At 40.8% G+C, this 19810-nt stretch overlaps 2 protein-coding genes across 2 annotated transcripts; both read right to left on the reverse strand.

Moving 5' to 3' along the window:
- On the reverse strand, positions 1–5383 carry Osi24 (Protein). Its single transcript, XM_076774550.1, has 4 exons — positions 4755–5383; positions 1804–1923; positions 1328–1614; positions 1–1058 (listed from the first exon to the last, which is right to left on the reverse strand). Exons 1-4 carry the CDS (start codon positions 5281–5283, stop codon positions 636–638), a joined length of 1359 nt encoding a protein of 452 aa, XP_076630665.1. The 5' UTR covers positions 5284–5383; the 3' UTR covers positions 1–635.
- Positions 5384–13496: 8113 nt separating this feature from the next.
- LOC143346234 (uncharacterized) lies at positions 13497–19198 on the reverse strand. The gene is made up of 4 exons (XM_076774155.1): positions 18773–19198; positions 17305–17572; positions 16506–16766; positions 13497–15721 (listed from the first exon to the last, which is right to left on the reverse strand). Exons 1-4 carry the CDS (start codon positions 19016–19018, stop codon positions 15630–15632), a joined length of 867 nt encoding a protein of 288 aa, XP_076630270.1. The 5' UTR covers positions 19019–19198; the 3' UTR covers positions 13497–15629.
- Between the last annotated feature and the right edge of the window lie 612 nt (positions 19199–19810).

Genomic DNA, 19810 nt, shown 5'->3' on the forward strand with positions numbered 1-19810 from the left:
TACAGAGAACAGTTATCTGTAGAGACTATGCATTTGGAGACTTCGATGCTTGCATAGAACAGTGCACTAAATATTTAATATAAGCATACGGATATCTGAACAGAACTTGGGACTAGTCAAACTCTATAAATACCCAGAACAACCGAACGCCCACGTACGCCCAGCCATCGAAACTAACATACCAAGCGAATCCCACAGATTTAAATAAATATCCAATTCGAGCAATCTTCCCAAACAACCGACAGCCCCATTATGCGTTTATCTACACTCGAGTTGCCAGGTTTCTAGAGCACTAATCTCTCTCGAGCTGTCGCATCTAATTCCAAATCGCCTCAACTATGTCAATCTCACTTATAAATAACATCATCGGTCCAGTTCCGCGCTACTTCCGCGAACTGTTGCCTCGATCCTATAATTATCCCAAAAACCTTAACCAAACTTCTCATACCTGCGTGCCGACGACAGAGAGACCGTCCTTCGACAATGCTACGCGAGTGGGCGTATTTTCGACACCCCGCAACACCACGAACGTCCAGTTGATCAGGCTTTCAGTCCTGGGATCAATTTCCGTAAAATCGTTCGTCCTTGTAAATAAATTTTAAGAGTCAAAAATGGTCCTTATAGTTAGTGTTTTTTTACAACTTCCTCGCGTGAACTAGTTTGTCGATGTCCTGGTAGGTCGCCAGAATGGCCTGATTCTGCCTGAGGGCCTCGTCCTCGCGCGCAACCGCGCAATTCGTGTACGCGTCCTCGCACTTAACGCCATCTTGGCCGTCCTTCGCGGCCTTCATGTACCGGAAGAACCGGAGGACGTCGGGATTGTCGCTGCTGGGCCTCCGTAGCTCGTTCAGCTCCCTGGACAGCTGGGCAGAGACCAGGTTCGAATATGGCGCGTATCGTGCCGGGCTTCGATACATCGCGCACACCGCGTACTCCCTGCAACCCTCCGTCGTGTGCCCGAGACGCGAGAAGACGGCGTCGAGACGCGACAGCAACGGAGAATAGAAGGGATCGTAGTTGGTCAGCATCAGCGAGCTCGTCGGGATCTCGTGGAAGACCTGTCGTTTGGGAATTAGCATTTTTAGAAAGACCACTAACAAATACAGTGAACTTCATGGTGGAATTTTTGGGAACGAAGAATGCTCGTTTCGAGGAGGTTACGTGATCTGGTGACGTGAGTTTCCTAGTGTTTTCGAATAATTTTTTGGGTCTGGGTACTTTATGATATGGAGAATGAGGTTTAAGAATTTTGGGAAATTTTTGTTTGAAAAAAGATGGTTTGATGGAACTTTCAACTGTAGATTCTATAAAAAATGGAAGTCGTTACCTTGAAGTCTTGTTTTTTCGAGAGTCCGTTAGCAGCCACGTGTCTGGTGTAGTACCGATCCGAAATGGCGTTCGCGTGAGTTATTCTGGGATCGACGAACGAATAACGCGACGAAATTTCCGGGTTTTTCTGCATCATGCTCTCGTCGTACATCACCGAGGCAGGTAGCGTTCCTACTGGCTGCCGCGTTAGGTAGTCGTCGTTGTAGAGATCGGAATTGTCCTTAAATTCGAAATTCTCATCCGGTTGCGCAGTAGTCTGCGTCGATTGCGCGAAATTGGAAACGCCTATGGAACGAGATCGTTAATTAAAACAAACATCGCTTTCAATTCAATTATAATACTATTTATTTCCCACTATCCAACAGCGTATTAACTGTACGTGATGCAAAATGTACTAGAATTGTGCTGTGCAACTAGTGTAATTTGTGAGGTCGAAAACTTATATTATGATGATGTCTGAAAAGATTCACGTACCTTTGCCAAGGATATTACCGATACTGCCGATGATGCTGGGCAGGAAAAGTGCGAGCAGAATGCTCTTAATGATCTGCACACCGAAAATCAATGGTAGGAGCAGCTTCTTCAGGCCGAACGCTAGAAAACCAAGTCCGAATCCTGTTAAAAAGGTACTCTTTCCCTGAAAGATGGCTGAAAGCAAAAGTACCAGCAAATTAAAGCCCTGCGGTTAGTCCTGAAAGCCATGCTGCAGCCAGCCTATTCTCTCGTCTTCGGTTTTCTCGCGATCCAAACTGCCAGCCAAGTCTCGCTGAAAATCACTCGACGTTTAGAATCAGTGTGATACCAATTCCAATTCTAATTCGTTAAAAGCCGAACCTACTATATGTATTGTATTTGCCAATCAGCGGTGACCAAGCCTCGTTAAACCGTTTTTAGCGTACACACAGAAAGCCAATCAGTGACGTGAAAAGCGTTCGTTCGCATGCGTCAATTTTTCAAACCGACGCACTATACTTTTGTTATGCGGTTTTATACTTTTTCAACACGGAGCTGCGTGCACGTACAATACCGTTCGTAAGCATAATCGCATTTGTGGGACGTATGTCGGTTAAATTTGAACGGTATACAATTTAGAAATAGACTGAAATGATAAATTTTAACATCGTTGCTGAAATATGTTGGAGATAGAGTTTAATAAAATTTGAACATTGAAATTGTTACAAAAATATATAAAATGTTCGGGATGTTGGTTCTCGATGGTAAATGTTAGAAACAAATTGAATAAGCGAAAGTTTTACGGTTTAATATTATTCTTTTGGCTCTCACTACTTTGCCTAAATGTTTTCAAATTAAATTTTATATTCTATAGACTACCAAACTAAATAATTATTTATACTGTATCAATAAGTCGAAAAATAGCATGCTAAAGAATAATATCTCTTGATTAGTTGTTGCAAACCGTATAAATACTTCATATATTTTAATATTCGACAGTCTCTATGCGACTAGACTTATGGGCAATAGTGTACATGATTCTTTTTTTAGTTTCAAAGCGTAGTTGGGTCTTGACCATAGTAACTCTATGTTTAGAGTACTGAATATTAAGGTTTTTTACCGTCATGCAGAAATTTAATTATTTTTACCTAAAATCAAGTAACATACATGCAAGAAGTAATGAATTTTATAGCTATGCAATAAGTAGTTGAAGTTGCAGAATTATTAAATGTCCCTTATTACAATGGTTCTTAGATAGAGTACAAATAGTGACACAAATTTGCAAAGATCAGAGATTAAAATCGAAAATTGAATTCATTTTCTGAATCGAAACAAAAAGAGCTTCCCAAAAATGTATTAATGCCTACGCTTTATTTCGATGGACGGTTCAAAAATAAACGGAAGCGACGCGACTAGAATTGCGTAACGTTTCCTGGGCCCCCAAGTAATTATAATTAGAAACGGGATAAAAATATCAGCTCATTTTTAAACGGTAGGAAATTGTAATTTCTAATCTCATCCATAGGCTTTGTGGGTCAATTTATCTAATTAGAAACGGTTAGAAATTGTAAGCGGAAAACAAACCGGTGGCAAGTTGTTTTGTTCTGCAAGATGGTAGATACATTTTATGATGCAACACGAGCAAAATGTAAAAAAGTGCAAATTATCTGGGAAGGCAATTTCATTAACTTAAAGTGTGAAATGCGTCAGTCGTGCATGTCACCTGTCCTATTTTAGTAGCACGATTCTAATTTTAGATCTTTTATCGTTATTGTACAGATTGTAACTTAGAAAATTAAACTGCTGAAGCTCAGAATATATTCTGAGACGCCCTACAAACTTCTGTAGAAAATTTGACAATTTAGGTGTAAAAGTGAACCGACAGAAAGCAGGTTTCTAGCTTCTTTTCTCTTTCACTTCCTTCACCCTCTCGGGTTTCTTGTTTCGAGAAAGTTGGCTCAAAAACAGGGTTTTGAGTACGCACTGTTCTGAGTACGCACTTGTATAAATTAGAAGATAATTCCCCAAGCAGGGATTCTGGATTTGCGATTACATTGCAATAAGAAACTGTCTTTGACATAAATATTATAGCATATACCACGTGGCCCAGATAAAATGTTACAAGCTCTTACATGTCCTCCATTTATTATAGATTATTTCGAGTTTTCTATCAGACATTATGAAAGTTGTGTTCAGTTTATCAAGATACGGAGTTTCTGCAAGGAATGCTCAAACAACACAGGTTGGTTTATAAAGAAGTTTCAGTTAAAGAGGTAAAATTTCATTCTGATCCTGGTGACTGAAATTGAGTTGTTAAACAGAATGAGAAAAGCATTCGTTGTGAAAGTGGTGCTCACGTGAAAGTCTAAGAACAAGAATCTTTCGAAGTTCCTAGCATGACAATGTGATGTTCCTAGACCACTAACATCAGTAAAATATAGAAACATTATGGACTTATTGCCATACCACCTGTGCAACGATCGTTACAAAAGCCTTTCACAAAGAGTCAACATCAATTTGATAATTAATAGACCAAGATATTGCTATTTGAAAGTCGCCTCCCGAATAAAAAATGATGCATCTCTCAGATCCAAAATTGATCAATGTCTTCCATCATTTTTCTCTACATTTCACTCCATTATGTTTAAATTTAAAAAGCCCTTGCAACCCTTGAAAAGTGCCTCGCGACTCGAAATTCGAATTGAACTTCTCCCAACGAGATCTTTCCCTATTTTCCACTCGAACCACACCATGCTTCGACCCAATTTCGTTGTACACTTCTACTTTCGTCGCGATAAACGGACCCACGATCAAGACCCAAGCCACATTCGCCACCTTCCTCGCACAGCGAAACCAGCGACAAGCAATCGGCTCGCTCGCGTCCATAGCAACATCGTCAGCCGAGTTCACGCGACGCTGGTGCACACATACGCAAGTTACGAAAGCGTGACTCGATGGTTTCGTGGACTCACCGTTGAAGAAGGTTCTAGCTTTTCTAGCAGGAATTAAGTCCTGGCTCAGACGTATCTTTACTACGTGTTCTCTGGCGTACCGACGAACTTTATCGAGTAGGCTCGCGTCCGTTCGTGGGTTACCTTTTTCGTCTTTCCTCGCGACGAATCCGTCGTCCACGTTCCGTATTATCTGCACGGAGTCCGTCACGTTGTACACGTCGATCCCGGACAGTCTGTCCAACATCTGTGACAGGTCCTTGCGCGTCGTTTCCGTGGGGGGCATTGTGGCGTTCGCTGCACCGGTCGCCTCGATCTGATAACGCGATATGTCGTCGGTCTCGATCGTCTGACCCATGTTCAAATCGAACTTGCTTGGTTTGCCGGCCATATTGTGCGGATGATCGAGCAACTCGTTGGCGAACGACACCTCGTTCGCGATCGGGTCCTCGTGTATCGCGTGATCGGTCACGTTCAAGGCCGCCACGTGGTCCTTGACCCACGCGATGGCCAAGATCGCCAGGATCGCGCCGCCTCTCGATCCACTCATGGTCCCCTCTAACTCGATCTGTCCTTTCGATCGTCTAGACTATCTCTCTGGCTCACTCTAACGGCTAGCTACTTTTACGGCCGAAGGATAGCTGCATCTCGGTCCGCGGCGCTCGCTCGACGTCCCCTGTAAACGAGAAAACTCGTATTGCGGCGGTTATGGTTCCTGGGTGAGTTGCTGGAATAATATGAACTTCGATCGAGTAGAATAGACTTGAAAGAAAATGAGTCGTTGAAGTATTCTCGATTCTCCTAGATCTTTCTTTGGGATCATGATGGTATTATTCCTAGTATTTGCTTGAGAGTTTTAAGATTTGAGCATAGGGAGCAGTTTTAGGAACCGAAATTGTTGAAGTCGAAGGAAGCATCGTCTACGATTTGTCAACGATAGTCAATAAGAAAGAATGATCTAGTTTTGCGCTTTGGGTTAGTAGATGTTCATTAAGAAGTAAATTTTTTGTATTTTGAAATGTTTACTAATTTCATTCAGTAATCCTGATTTAAGGATAATTCTAAGTTGCTAAGTTGGTGGATAAGAATAGCAGAAATTTTGTACAGAAACGCTTTACAGTGGTGCTCGGCTAGATGCCAAGAAATGGATACAGAGATTTGCATATAGCCGGGGTTGGTCATGAATTCGTTCGAGGACTCAACCTTTCCAGCCACGCATGAATCGTCCGACGATGAGAGTGAGCGCAACAGAGTATGACAATCACTAGTGCGTACTAAAAGCTTTGACAGTGGAGCCTCTATTATTCATACTAGAGGGACAATACCGTTCGGGTAACAGAACGTTAGAATAATACTACAATCACTTCTCTACCATCTAATGTGTTATGTTAATTTTCAATAAAACTGATGGATCACCTCAGTATATGTACAAATGTTTAGTTTGCATTAGCATCTGTTATATCCAATGCTCTATTTTGACAGCTGACATCCACTCCATCTGAAGAAACATAAACAATGGCGAGGCAATGATGCATTTGCACATGTTTCCCCATACGATGACTCAAAAATTGCCTTTAAAATATCATCGACCATCACAAAATAATTCTGCCTAATATTAAATTGCAAAACAGCCCTCGGATCTCAGTTTGATTTACCCCAAAATGATCGATCCCTGGTCGTCCCCCACACTCACTCCTCTACACTCGAACCACATCCATTGATATTCTACTTTTCTGTAACCTTCGAACATCCAAGCTACATCGACTCTTCACGCTGTGAGTCTTAACGATCTGTCGACCGCCGTAAATGTGAACGTTTCGAGACACTTAAAAATCGAAACTGGTGGCCGGTGGGGAAACTGGAAGCTGATCACTCGAGGAAGAAATGTCTTCCGTTCGCCGAGGTTCAATGTACTCACTGTCACGGCGCGTAGATGACATCAACGTCGCGACGATACCCTCAATCCTGGCTGGAAGAAGAGATCGAACCGGCGATTGTTCGGTGGTCCAGGTCCAGGCGGCCCGTTTCCTGAGATCGGGGATCCTGTCACGAAGACACTGTACTGAACGAACGATCGGGACGCCGGAATCGTGCGCGACGGTCGACTCGGTACTGGCGAGTCCTCGCTGGATCGACTGGACTGATCCGATCTGGGTTACCCGGCCATCCGACTGTCCGTCCCTCTGTCCGTTCCTTTCCACCTTCCTCTCTTCCAGGTTTGTTCATTCGTTGGTTCCGCTCCCGCCGACTGGGATCCACACCGTCTCTTTTTGCCACCAACGGCCAGAACGGCCAGAACGCCATCCTCCATTCAAATCCGATCGAATTCGACGCGGGTCTAACGTCAGCGGGCCGATTTCACCGACTGGAATTTCGGTTGACGACGCTCCGCATGGACGTCGTTCCTTCCTTTTATCGTGTACTCCTTGTGGTTTCGTTGTTTATCGGTCGACGGCGTCTTCGATCGTTTCGCTGGCGTATTAAACAGCTCGTGAAATTCAGGCGCCAGTCATGCTTTTGGAAAATCAATTTTCTTAAATTTTTGTTGTATCTTTTGATAGTACTTTGCAAAGAAAGATGAAATATATCGGTTTCTGAGTCTAGGAATTGGCGTTAGTACAAAAGTACTCTCTTGTCTTTGATAGCCGTATATTGTTAGTTATTGACAAATGGACGGGCTTCTTTAAGTATTCCACAAAATTAGACATTCGTATATGTGCTGTTGTATGTTAATATTGTATAGAGTACTCCAGTATCGATGGTACAATAGAGAAAGGATGACTCCACGCGAAAAAACAAACTGAAAATTAGGTATAAGATCTTTTCATTTGGGGAAATTTTTTTTCAGCCGAATGTTTATCTTTCATTCGTTACTCAAAATTTAATCAACATTTTAGTATGCAGATATTTTATAAATCACTCGTGTTTCAGGTTACTGATTCAGAGATAACGATAGCGACAGTGTTTCAATTTACCGTTCGCATTGAATATTCTGAACGCGGTTCCAAGAACAGTGATTTAGGATAAATTAGCAAAGTGACACGAATGTTTATGCAGTATCGTCCAAATTATCGCTGAACTAGTAGAAATGTGAATTTTGCCCTGTGGCAGTGAGTTTCTGATTCTGTGAAAGGAAATTTGACCCGAATGAATTGTTTATATGGAAACAGAGAAATTGTTAAACATTAGGATGTTTCATGGAATAATAAAGTCAAGGAATCCCTGATAATCTTTATATAATTTTATGATATACATTTCTTTGCTTTTTATATGTAGAAAGTGAATCAAACTTCAATGTAACTGGTATAATATGAGTACATTCATTTTAGTTGATTATAATCCTCGCGATATAAGACATTAACGGTTTAGATTAACGAATAAAATAAGTTAAGTTCACTTGAAATGAACAGTAAATGGGAGTGTGAAGCGTCGAAATCTGTGTTATGGTTTATTTTTGTGCAATGAAATCGTAAACGTGACAGTAATACAAACGCCGTCCTGGTGATTTCAATGCATGGTTATAGTGCAATCGCCGAACCAACATTGTTTGGCGATAGAAAATCATCAAAAATCGACTAAATAACAAGTTTCATTACACTTAATAATATTTTCTGTTTTATGACACTATATACCTACATGTCTGAACTATAATTATTTATACTAGTTAATTACACTAGTAGAAACTGTTGCTCTCGATATCAAAGACCATTCTTATTAATACATTACTTGATTCGAGAAGAAAAGAAGAAATTATATTAATAATCGGAAACGTTTATAACACTCGGTTACGTTATCTCGATGGCCTTCTTCAGATAACATCTAAGGGGGTTACTAATCCGGTTTCGTCTACATTTTTCCCATCTAATCAAAAAGATTGTGTACATAAACGTAAATCGCGAATCAAACTTTACAACTATGTCAACGCCAGCAGAAATAGCCAAAAGCTTTTGGCGTCACGATCGTTATCTCGTCGACTATAACAACCCATCTTCATTTTTCTGTTCTCCTAAAGGCAATCACATTCTCTAGTCCAATGTTATGGCTGGCTGAACATGCGATTGAAATGTTGGAAGATTGTAAATTGTCAACGTGCAGCGACAGCCTGTTAGCTCATGATTAACGATTCTTAACATCTTAGCAGTAATTTCGTTAAAGAGGACCTAGGATAGGTTTCATTAATATTAAATTAATAATTGTATTTTATATTTGTAAACAAAATCTGGAAAAGAAAAATATGTCTCGTTGAAATCCAAACAAACTTTTCACGAATCCAGTGTGCGTCACACGCGTTTACCAACGATTTCTCTGCAGCCTCGTCCCAAATTCACGGGGCTGTCCCATCGATTCCTCGAAATCGTCGATCGATCGCGCACGTTTCGGTTAGGGCACGGGAAAACTCGGTCAAAGGCACACGCTTTGAATTTCGAGCCGGATGTCGTTCGACTAATCGCAGGATTATTCAGAGGACTTGTTCGGTTGAAAAGATGCAATAAAAAAAATTCATACGTCAATGTTCTTGTGGCGTCGATCATCTTTGCGTCATAATTACACGATTCAGTGACAAACGTCCGAGAAACGAACGGGACATCGCGCAGTCGCGATGTTTTAAAATAGCAGTCCGATCGTAAAAAAAACTACAATTCGTTTTAGAAGTGCATAAATCATCGTCAAAGTTTTATCACATTAATTCTTCTCATTTTACATAAGAAATATATTTAATTTTTCATATATAAGGACTTCTAATCTACAGGAATAAAAATGAATTTTAAGTAAAAATACCACGTTAATTAAATTCTTAGAGATTTAGGAACGTAGAAAGGCTCGAAAATTAATTGGTAGAAAATGATGAAAATTGCAGGTTTTGCACGGTGAGGATGGCTGTCTTAAGACACCGTAAGTCGATGATGTTCGCCAACGTACGACAACGATTTGTCGACGATAGTAAAGTTTCCGGTTTGTGCCCCACCAACCTGCCTCCTTCCCTCCCCTAGATCGCTGTTATCGTTCAACGTTAATGCCCCGGCTACGCCTAAGCATACTAAAAATGTATTTCGTCGGGAAAGAAGGTCACAACGCGAACGCTGCCCTCCTTCTTCATTTTTAAAGAATTTCTCGTGTGTAACGCGCACACGTCCGTTCGATGATTGTTGCAAGCGCGATACGTTCTCCGGATATTATCGAATGATCGCTCGCAGCTACGAAACAGTAGGCAGAAGACTCTATTGACATGATTTTCCCTGGTGTCGCCAGATAAGATCACCAATCGTAAATATGGAAATTCGATCTTCTCGAGTCTGGAGTCCATTATAACGAACATGGTAAATGTTAACAAATAATTAATGGTATGCCTGATACAACTCTTCATTAAATTAAATTTCTTTTAATTTATAAAATAATGAATGTCACAAAAAATTCAGGCTGACTTCTTACAATTTAGAACAGTTAATGGATTCCAACATTTATAGCCAACCAATTGCCGATGATAAACCTCGATGCATACTTATGGAGTTTCCTGGTAACAGATTTTTTGCTTGTCCGGCCTACTTTGCTACTGATATTCGGGACTCTGCAAAAAAGTTCCAAGTGGCCATTGTAATAACTAGGTACTAACAAGAACACTAATCAACAGGCCGAACAACGCGTTGATCGTTGAAGATCGACAAGACACCATTTGAAAAATTACCCCATCAACGAACAGTCAACAACTAGGTTAACAATCTATGCATAAATTATTTCTTTTGAAATACTTGTTGCAGTCGCACCATAGATCACAAACCCAGGTTCTGCGATCCAGCAATGATCCATAACTGACAATTTATCCTACTTCATCGAACCTGGGGCAAAGTTAAGCAGCACGATTCCAAAAGAAAGAAGTCGGAAGTAGGAGCGACCAGAAACCAAAAAACAAACCTGTTTTAGAAAGTGCTTTACGATTACTCTACGCTTGGTCGAACCTTTTATGCTCAATCATCTTCGAATGATGTTCAAACTTCAGCTCACGAGAGAAAAAACGATTTTATTAATAAACGTTAAATAATCATCGAAACTTTAACATAGCTATTTGTATTTCTAATTGCTACGAGTGGAAATCTTGGAAATCTCAAATTTTTAATATAAGGAATAATTAAATTTCTTGTTATAGTCTAAGCATTGATTTGATTGGTGAGGTTATAGTCTACTTCGTGTAAACCTTCCTGGAACTATAGGATGGAGATTATACTATAACCGATACAACCAGCCAGCTACTTATCTTCGAATAGTACTTACATCCTATCTTACTTGCAACATTGTATAATCAGAAACTAAACAAGCATAATTCAAACTAAACGCTCAGTATTCACGGATGCTTACCGAGCTATTACTCACAAGAACGTAACTATTAATCAATTACTGTTACTCAGACGTGCTGCTTGGGAGGAACATTGACTAGCTTCGTGTCGACTTCTCTTTGAAACATAGATTACAAGCAACAACAAATCTAAACAATATATTTTCACATTTGACTTCGATATTTTTTCGTTATTGAAGTTTTCAAAATAATTGCCATATGAAGAAGATATGTTTCATTATAAAAGCATCGCGTCTTCATCATCTGTGTGCGTTGAATCCACATTTTGCGATGCTATAGAACCAGAAACATACATTATCTATCACATAACTTCATTTATAAAGGAAAATGGACTTACACCACTTTCACACTAAATGCTTTCTCCATTCTGGTTAGCAGAATCGAGCTTATGTCAACACAGTTCACGAGGAAGTTTCATCTCATTGACACCGAAACTTCCTTATCAAGAAAATGAACATATAATTTAAATATTGTTTGCAGAAAGTTAATTTTTCTTCGACCGAATTTACACCGTTTTCATAATGAACGCTATCTCCATTCTGATTAGCAGAACCGAGCCTAAGTCAGCCTACTTCGCGAGAAAAGTTTTGCCTAGTTGACACCAAAACTTCTTTATAGAGGAAATGAAAACAGGAAATTTAAATATTATTAGCAGAAAGTTGATTTCTTTTAATGGATTTACAATAAATGAATTTCAATTAACTCAACGCTGTCACGAGTAAAAAGTTACCTAATCAATACTGAAAATTCTTTTCGAAAATCATCGTGATTGCAGATACTGTATTTCTTTAAAAAAAGAAAGAGAAATAGACGCATCACAGTCATAATGAACGGCTCATATATCGAGCACCGGGAGTACGCATCGCGACGTGCCGTTATGTTAATGCACCCTTGCAGCTCGGTAAGAACGTAACGGTCGAGTTCAAGATGCGTGTCCGCTGCCTCGTTCTTCTCCCCGTCGATTCGATCGATCGACTGGATCATTGTTATTAACCCCTAGACAAGCATAAGCGTACCAGTACGCTCTTCGTAGATCGGCTATTATCGCTATAAGCGTATTGGTACCCAAATATGGACAACATTTCTAACCATCTAAATTTCAAACAACAAATAAACAATGAACCTCATATCATTCGTTATTCCTAAAATAAAAATCATAATCCAGCGTAAATTTATGAGGTTTACAACTTTCAGTATTTACTCCGGTAAGAAATATTACAAATGTTTTTAGGTGCTTTTGAAATCCAAATTAATCGTTATAGGTCTTTAATTGGTGGGTGGAAAGTAAGTGTTAATCTTCCCACCGCAACCCCTCGTCTCGATAATCGATTTAAGAGAAAATGGCGCGATATTGCGAGGACTATATTTGATAAGGCGAATAGTTGGCATTCGCTATCGCGATACAAGCTGGCGCGATGCTCGTTTGCGAGCGGAGACGCGCACCACATCCGCCTCGGCCAGCCCGTGGGCCCGCTAACGGTCTGTCGATCGGGCCGCGTGCGGGTCAGCACGCGTGCGTGCACGCACCGGGGCCAGGGCCCGCGTCCAAATCTGTCAGTAGGTCATCCGCGCCTCTTTCCGAGTTTCCACTGGCTCGACCTTGACCAACGTGTATTATGCTCGCTTCGGTGAGCGCAACGACTTCGTTTTGGGTCCTTGAGGTGGGATCGGGCCCTGCAGGTGCGTGGTGGAACCACAAACGAAACGTTGCGTTAAATAAAAAAAATCGGGTACCATTTTTACGTTCCCTAATTCTAAAAAATTGCAAAAGAACAGTCTACAAAATGGGAGATCGTAGATATACAAAAAATTAGAGATGATGCAGGTGCCTTCGAGATCGGTGCACCGCGACAGCTCGTGCCACAGTGTCGATCATCGTTGATTACGCGTAATTGACGCACTTTGGAGCTATTAGATGGCATGAACCGTTAGATAACGACTAGTTAATGAGATATTTTATGACACTGTCGAGTTTTACATCCTCGAAACTCTATACCATATTGGGTTACTCCTTGTTATAGTTGTTATGACCGATGGGGAAAAATTGTAAAGTTTACGGTATATCAACAGGAGTAGAAGTAAAGAAACTCTTCAGGAACGTAGAAACGTAAACTCCAGAATGAGAAGTGCCTAGCGGTGAGACACGTTTTCCCAAGACTACAGTTTTAAATACTAAGCAGACTGCACCGTCCTCTTAATTATGCAAGGATCACCAACTCACCATACATAAATCATGCACACTTCCTCTACAAAATGGAAATAAGTATATCTGTGGGACGTCCAGGCTAAGGAAAGGAGTCCGGAAGACTAGGATAGATCTAAACACATTCTTATACTACTTAAATACAATAATTTAATGTTCTAAAATGTTTAAATTAAACTTATTTGTATAAAAGTAAAACATCTGCCCAGCCTCAAGTCTCATTCGCTCGTATAAGTGCTGCCTACTACCTTTTAACAATTTTTATTATTTATTTATAATTGTAAGAAAGTATATCCTATTACGTAAATATGCGAGGAAATAAATGTACGGAAAGTCCGTTTAATAAGAACGAGGTAGTAGTTTACAAAACTCACGTTTGAAGAACGCACGATTATCACTAAGGGAATCTAAGAAATCGTAGGAATTGTTAACAACGGTGAAAATTCATGTGGAAAGGTCACTTATATTAGTCGTATCTCGAGGCGTATTGCTTAGGTTTAAACGGTGGTAAATTACTTAACAATCACGAGGGGACATTTAAACGCAACTAACGTGAAACGAAAGGACAAGCAATCTGAATTAATGAACCTAAAATTTTTATCTGTTATTTGTGAATGAAACTTGTCAAATCACTGAAGGTACATGACGTTAGATATTCATCTTGAATCACTTAGTGTTGATATGTTCGGAAGCCACAGATTAGTGATATATTACCTCGATTAACTTCTTTTGCTTTAAGTATCTCAGTGACCAGATACCAGATCCATATTCAAGATATGGAAATGCAAGCGAAAACTAGAGCATTCTGAGTGTAAAAGACTACTAAAGTCAAACGTGATTCAACATAAAAATACAAGGGATTTATTAGCCTGCCCGAAAATATAGCTAAAGCGGTTGGAAGAACTCGAAGTTGTATCAAAAAGATCTCTAAAGTCGTCCAAAATAACGTAGAAATTATAATAAAGTGCAACTACGTAACAAAACATTTATTTAAGTCGAGGTGTGATTCAAGATTCCAGAAATAGTAGGTTAGACTGCAAGTCCAACAGGCATAGTCGGAATAAAATTTTTTACCATCGATACAATTACTCGCCTAATCACCACCACCTGCCACAAATCTTTATCTGAAAGACTACACTTTGCGAACATTGAAACTGCGCTATAAATGTCTCTCGAATGATCATAAACTTCCTCGATGTCTTCATCTTTGATGCATAGATCCAAAGACATTAATAATTTCTCATTTTCTCCTATGTTCGTTTTATCGTATCGAAAAGTCGTTGCAGCCCCCCGGTTATAATAATCTTCGTCTGTAGCACGCGTCTAAGTTCGCAAGCATACTTCGTCGCACGATCATTACCATCCAGGAAGTCTTTGACATCACGCGAGGTGCCGTCGTCATGTTCGACGATATTTCCTAACACCGTTGGCCAGATTTACGGTACCCAATATATTTATGGCCGACCCTGGAACCACCACCAAAGTCTCGCGTGCCCCTCGAGTTCGTTTGCAACGCCTACATCCCGAAGACGATACAATCTGCTGAATACGCGTTCCATGACTTCATTCGCTAACGGCTAGCGATGGGATCGAGCATACCATGCACAACATCGAAACATTCATAGAAACTACACAGATAGGAACATAGAGCATCCTCCTGGTCAATGAAACGATATATCAAAACATCGTTCTTATTGTTTGGTATATTACTAGTCTTCAATTTCACGCTTTAAAACGTTGTGTTTTAACTATTTCTAACGACAAAAAATGATATATTTACAAGGTAGTGTTACAGGATGATTTAGTGAACCAACTTTATGCGTTTTGTCTAAGTGGATCAAAGTCATAAAAGCTCGAGAAGCATCGTTCCGAATGCTTGAATGTACTCGTTGCATGCACCAACCGCGTCCACACGGTACCGAGTACTCAATACGAATCGCAAAAATGCCATTTTACTAACTCACTCTGACCCAACGAACCCTCGATAATAAATTTTCGTCGATATCTCGACCCCACCGCTGCTAACGGTACACCACGTGAAAGTTAATTCGCCGAGAATCATTCGCGACAACTAACTGGCGATAATTGCCGTTAAACGTAGTTTCTACATTTGCTAATTATCGCGTCAGGGTGCTTAGAAGCGACGAAACGAGATTAGCGAGGCGCCAAAAAGAGACTATTGGCACGCAGAGAACGCGTTCGAAAGTCACCCGAGGAAAAAGAAAGGGGAAGGAGTACGATTATCGTTCGTTTGCTCGGGACCTGCCGCCTACGATTCGATCGAGGTTGTTCGGAGCAACGAACGAGACGACTCGGGTCAGGGATGCGTCAAGATACTTGGACCTCATCCGTAGGGGTTGCGGTAGCCATGATAACCGAGGTAAGGAATTCCTAGGTAATCGTTCCTGTGGGCCCACGCATCCTCCTGTCCGTAACCTACGAGGAAAAGCATTGTTAATTATTTTCTTATCAAGAAGGAAATATTGTAATCTAGAATATTTCTTTTTGCACGTTTTAAAACCACCCTGATCGCGTTTCGACTATTAAAATTGGACCAAAATGGAGTTGTGTACTTTTAGCGCCGCCAGCGGAGAAGTTACGAAACACACGTATTACACGTACACACTCAGAAACATTTATGGAATGTGAAATAAACAATATAGTTGTCGAAGATTTCATAACTCGGATCTTGAACGAAGGCCCACTCCGAGTAACTGATACGTCTGGGGTTCGATTTATTTTCACTTATCCGGGAATACTGTAATTACCAGGCTATAAATATTCTACTTTTAAGCGTTCTCGTGACAGAAGGCACGAGGAGTATTAGACATCAGTCCATCGAGCGAACAACTGTCACGCCCGAGCGACATTAAACTTATCTGTGCCTCTGGTGATCGTCGCGTAATTACAGAAATCATCGTCGTGGCCGAGTCATCGTGCTTGAAATATTATCGAATTCTTTCATTCGTGCAGCCCGTAATTCCGCGTCGCGTCGCGGAATCGTCGAGTGTTATGTAACTGTAGTTGATGGCAATCGAAGGAAAGACGTGGACGTTTCTTTTTCGTGTCATCGATCGTCCTTTCGACGATTTCCATTATTACTATTACGATCCGTTCACGGTCACTTGAACATCTATGAAATGCCTATGATCGGGTTTCGTACCTGACGTAATTCTTTACCGTATAAAATAACAAAGCACGAACGTGTCCCACTTTTTACCTGTTGGATAGTCGCTGGGCGCCTCCGCCGCCGTGCCCCACGTGTGATAAGGATAAGCCGGCTGCGGGGGTGGTGCCACCTTGCAGATCTTCAGATGCGCCAAAATGGACGGCACGATCAGCGAAGCGAGCACCAGCAGCTTCTTGATAAAATGAACGCCCAGGAAAATTGGCAATAGCAGTAACTTCAGCTTCATCAGGTTCAACAGGATCAGAATAGGGAGGATCAAAGATTTCTTCTTCTTGAAGATCCTCCAATCGCCTGTCGAACAATCGACAATCGTTTTGGGTACGAATTCGACGTTGTCGAAAAAGTTCGAAGAAATAAATCTTTACTCAAATTTCAAAAAAACTAGTAGTATTCTTTTTACTATGGTTTCTGGTAGTAAGGAGTAGTTCTAATAAAACTATAATCTTGAAACGGAGTATGATATAACAGTGGATAAGAAGTGAACGAGCTCCACGAAAGTAAAAGCAAATTCTTCTTTGCTGGTCCTAAAATAGAATGCACCTCAGGGCTAATTTACTTTCAAGGAGATTTATATTTCGCTTCTATCTCAGCATATTCAGTTTTTATACTTACATCGTACTCTACTTCAAGATAAAAACAACTTCTTGATTCGTCCCGAGATTGCACCTCGGGCCAACTGAGAAGAATTTGTTTTTGCTTTCAAGGAGTTCAATTTGTTTTTATCCTGCATACTCTACTTTGCGGTTACTTAATATTAGTTATTACTGAAAACAACCAAACTCTGTATATCTTTCTAAACCTCGAGCTGTTTTTAGACGCAAGAAATTACCTTGCGACTCTTCCCTGTTCTGCATTTGCTCCAATTCGTCCTCGTCCATGATCATCGGCATGCTACCGAAACTCCTTCTGCTCGCGGTGTTATCGATCGTGTAAATAATGGCACGTTTAGTCAGAAGATCCTCGATCGCGTCCCTGACGAAGTTCAAGGCCTCGATCGCGCCGCTTTTGAACACTCGGGATTGGCGCAATTTCGGTAAGATCGTTTGACCTGGCATGGAGGGAATCCTCACTATGCGGAACGGACCATAGCCAAACTCCTAAAGCGAAACGAGACGTGACTTTACTGGGGTGACCATTTTGCTAGCGTCCCGGGGCGTGACAATTAATTTTCCGAATATTTCACCTCGAATCTTCCTGTACATAATTTATTTTTAATGTCTCTATTACTATATAAAGCATAATACAGTTTGAAAATTGTTTTACGATTAATCGATGGATGATCGCCCGACTGAAATCGAGACGGAACAATGAGAAACTGCTCGCGAAAACGAGTTTGAGAGTAAAATTTTAACAAGCACAGGTTATTATTGTAATTTCGTTTGTGTCCTGGAAACTTAATCGCAGTTTATTAAAATGTTCAACGATCTTAATTAAAAAATAAAAGTTTAAGAAAGTAAGATCATCGCCTCTGTCTTTCTCGAGAGTCGATACTCCGCTTCTAAGCAAACATGGAAGATAATGGTAGCCTGTAGCGAAATTCGTCACGCCGAGTTACAGTCATCTGCACGCTCATTCTACTAATCTTCGGAGTCCTCTTAGTCGATAGGAAGGCTTATTTTGATATTAAACTATTTCGACTTTGAAAGGAAATTTAATAAACGCGCTTTTAGAAAAATCGAAAAATATTTGAATACTTTAAATGTATATTTGATTCTTTGAATTCTATTTAAAAATGGACTATTTGTTGTGAAAGGTATTAGAATAATTCCATTCGAGTAACGAACTGAACGTTTAAATTTGAAATGTATCGATTTCAATTTGAAAATAAGAGACATAGTCGACCATGATTGTTTAACACCGTTATAAGAGGATATTAATCATTATGTTTAACCTACTAACTCTATCGATGCATATGACTCTCGACTTATCGTTTGAAACCCGGCCGGAAAGATATAAATAAATTTGAACCTTTAAGATTTATCTCGACACTGTTAATGTTTTACTACATAAATTGTCCCCACACTTCTCGAAATAATCTCGGATGCCTTTCTTCGAGATTCTACGATCGTAAATTATTAAAGAGGGTCGCAAAAAGCATCAAAACGTTTAAAATAATTCGAAAGCAATGCTCGTCGCGATACACATGAATTATCTAATTTTATTTGACCTACTAACGAAAAAGATTATGCTGTCAAAGCCGTCGTCGCTGTACGTAAACGCGTTCCAAGCGTTCGACGTCCCTGCACCGTGTATTTATTCGCGGATACGCATCATTAATAAAGCCAAACCAACTGTACCTTCTCTCTCACGACATCGTGAAGCCACCTGACGACCCTGTACTTCCCACACGACGCGAAATCCTTCTGCGCGCCGCAATCGGCTCGACAACGCTCGATGAACGTGCTCGACGAATTGTCGAAAGCCACGACGAGCGTTTGCCGCGTGAAACAAAGGGCCACCAAGAGAACGCAACCGATCGTCACCGATCGACCAGGACCCCAAAAATCGTAGCTGCACGATACCGTATCCAAATCACACTTCATCGTTCCGCGGTTTAGAGTTCGAACGATCCCCTTTATCCAACGTACGAATTCCTTCGACCGGTTGCCATGGCCGCAGAAGAAAAGTCCCGCGAAAATCGTACCAACGACAGGTTTACGCGCACCGGTGCGACTGTGCACGCCTCGCCTCGTTTCGCGAACGAGGCGGGAAGACGAGATTAGGTCCACAAGCTCACTGACAGTGGTTAGAAGGTGTCTTGACCATTTATACGTGGTGCATTTAGGTCGGTGGGGGTACCGGTCCATGGCTTAGATAATGCTGCACAGAGACTGGAGCTCGATGCAACATCTGAAAAGTCGCCAGTGAACAAGGATCGCACGCTCAATGAATGCGTCTATCAAACATCGGATTTCAGCGACATGGAGAGTAGGGGACGTTTTCTACGATTGTGAAATATTTTTACCGAGGGTGTATTCTAGTCTAGAATCTTCGAAAACTCGATTTTTATTGTTATATCAATTTTTGTAAGCATTGGGTTGGATTATTGTCGTGTTTTCGGTTCTGTGCTGATGATAAAAGGAGCTGTGGTCTATAAGTTTGAAGTTGCAGTTTGAGAAATCGTGATTTTAAAGTAGTTAAGGCTATTTGGACTATCTGTACCATTTACGAAGAAGGTTTGCTGGCAAAGCAGCACATGTGTAAATGGTTCTTACTATTCCAGTCTCAGCTGAACGAGGAATGGCCTATGACCCATGCTACTATGACCTTCAAATGGCCTTAGGAAATAGGAATTTATGCCTGCAAAAAATTAGCAAGTACAAACATTTTCCTGG

Source organism: Colletes latitarsis, chromosome 10 (genome assembly GCF_051014445.1).
Source record: "Colletes latitarsis isolate SP2378_abdomen chromosome 10, iyColLati1, whole genome shotgun sequence".
Taxonomy (NCBI): domain Eukaryota; kingdom Metazoa; phylum Arthropoda; class Insecta; order Hymenoptera; family Colletidae; genus Colletes; species Colletes latitarsis.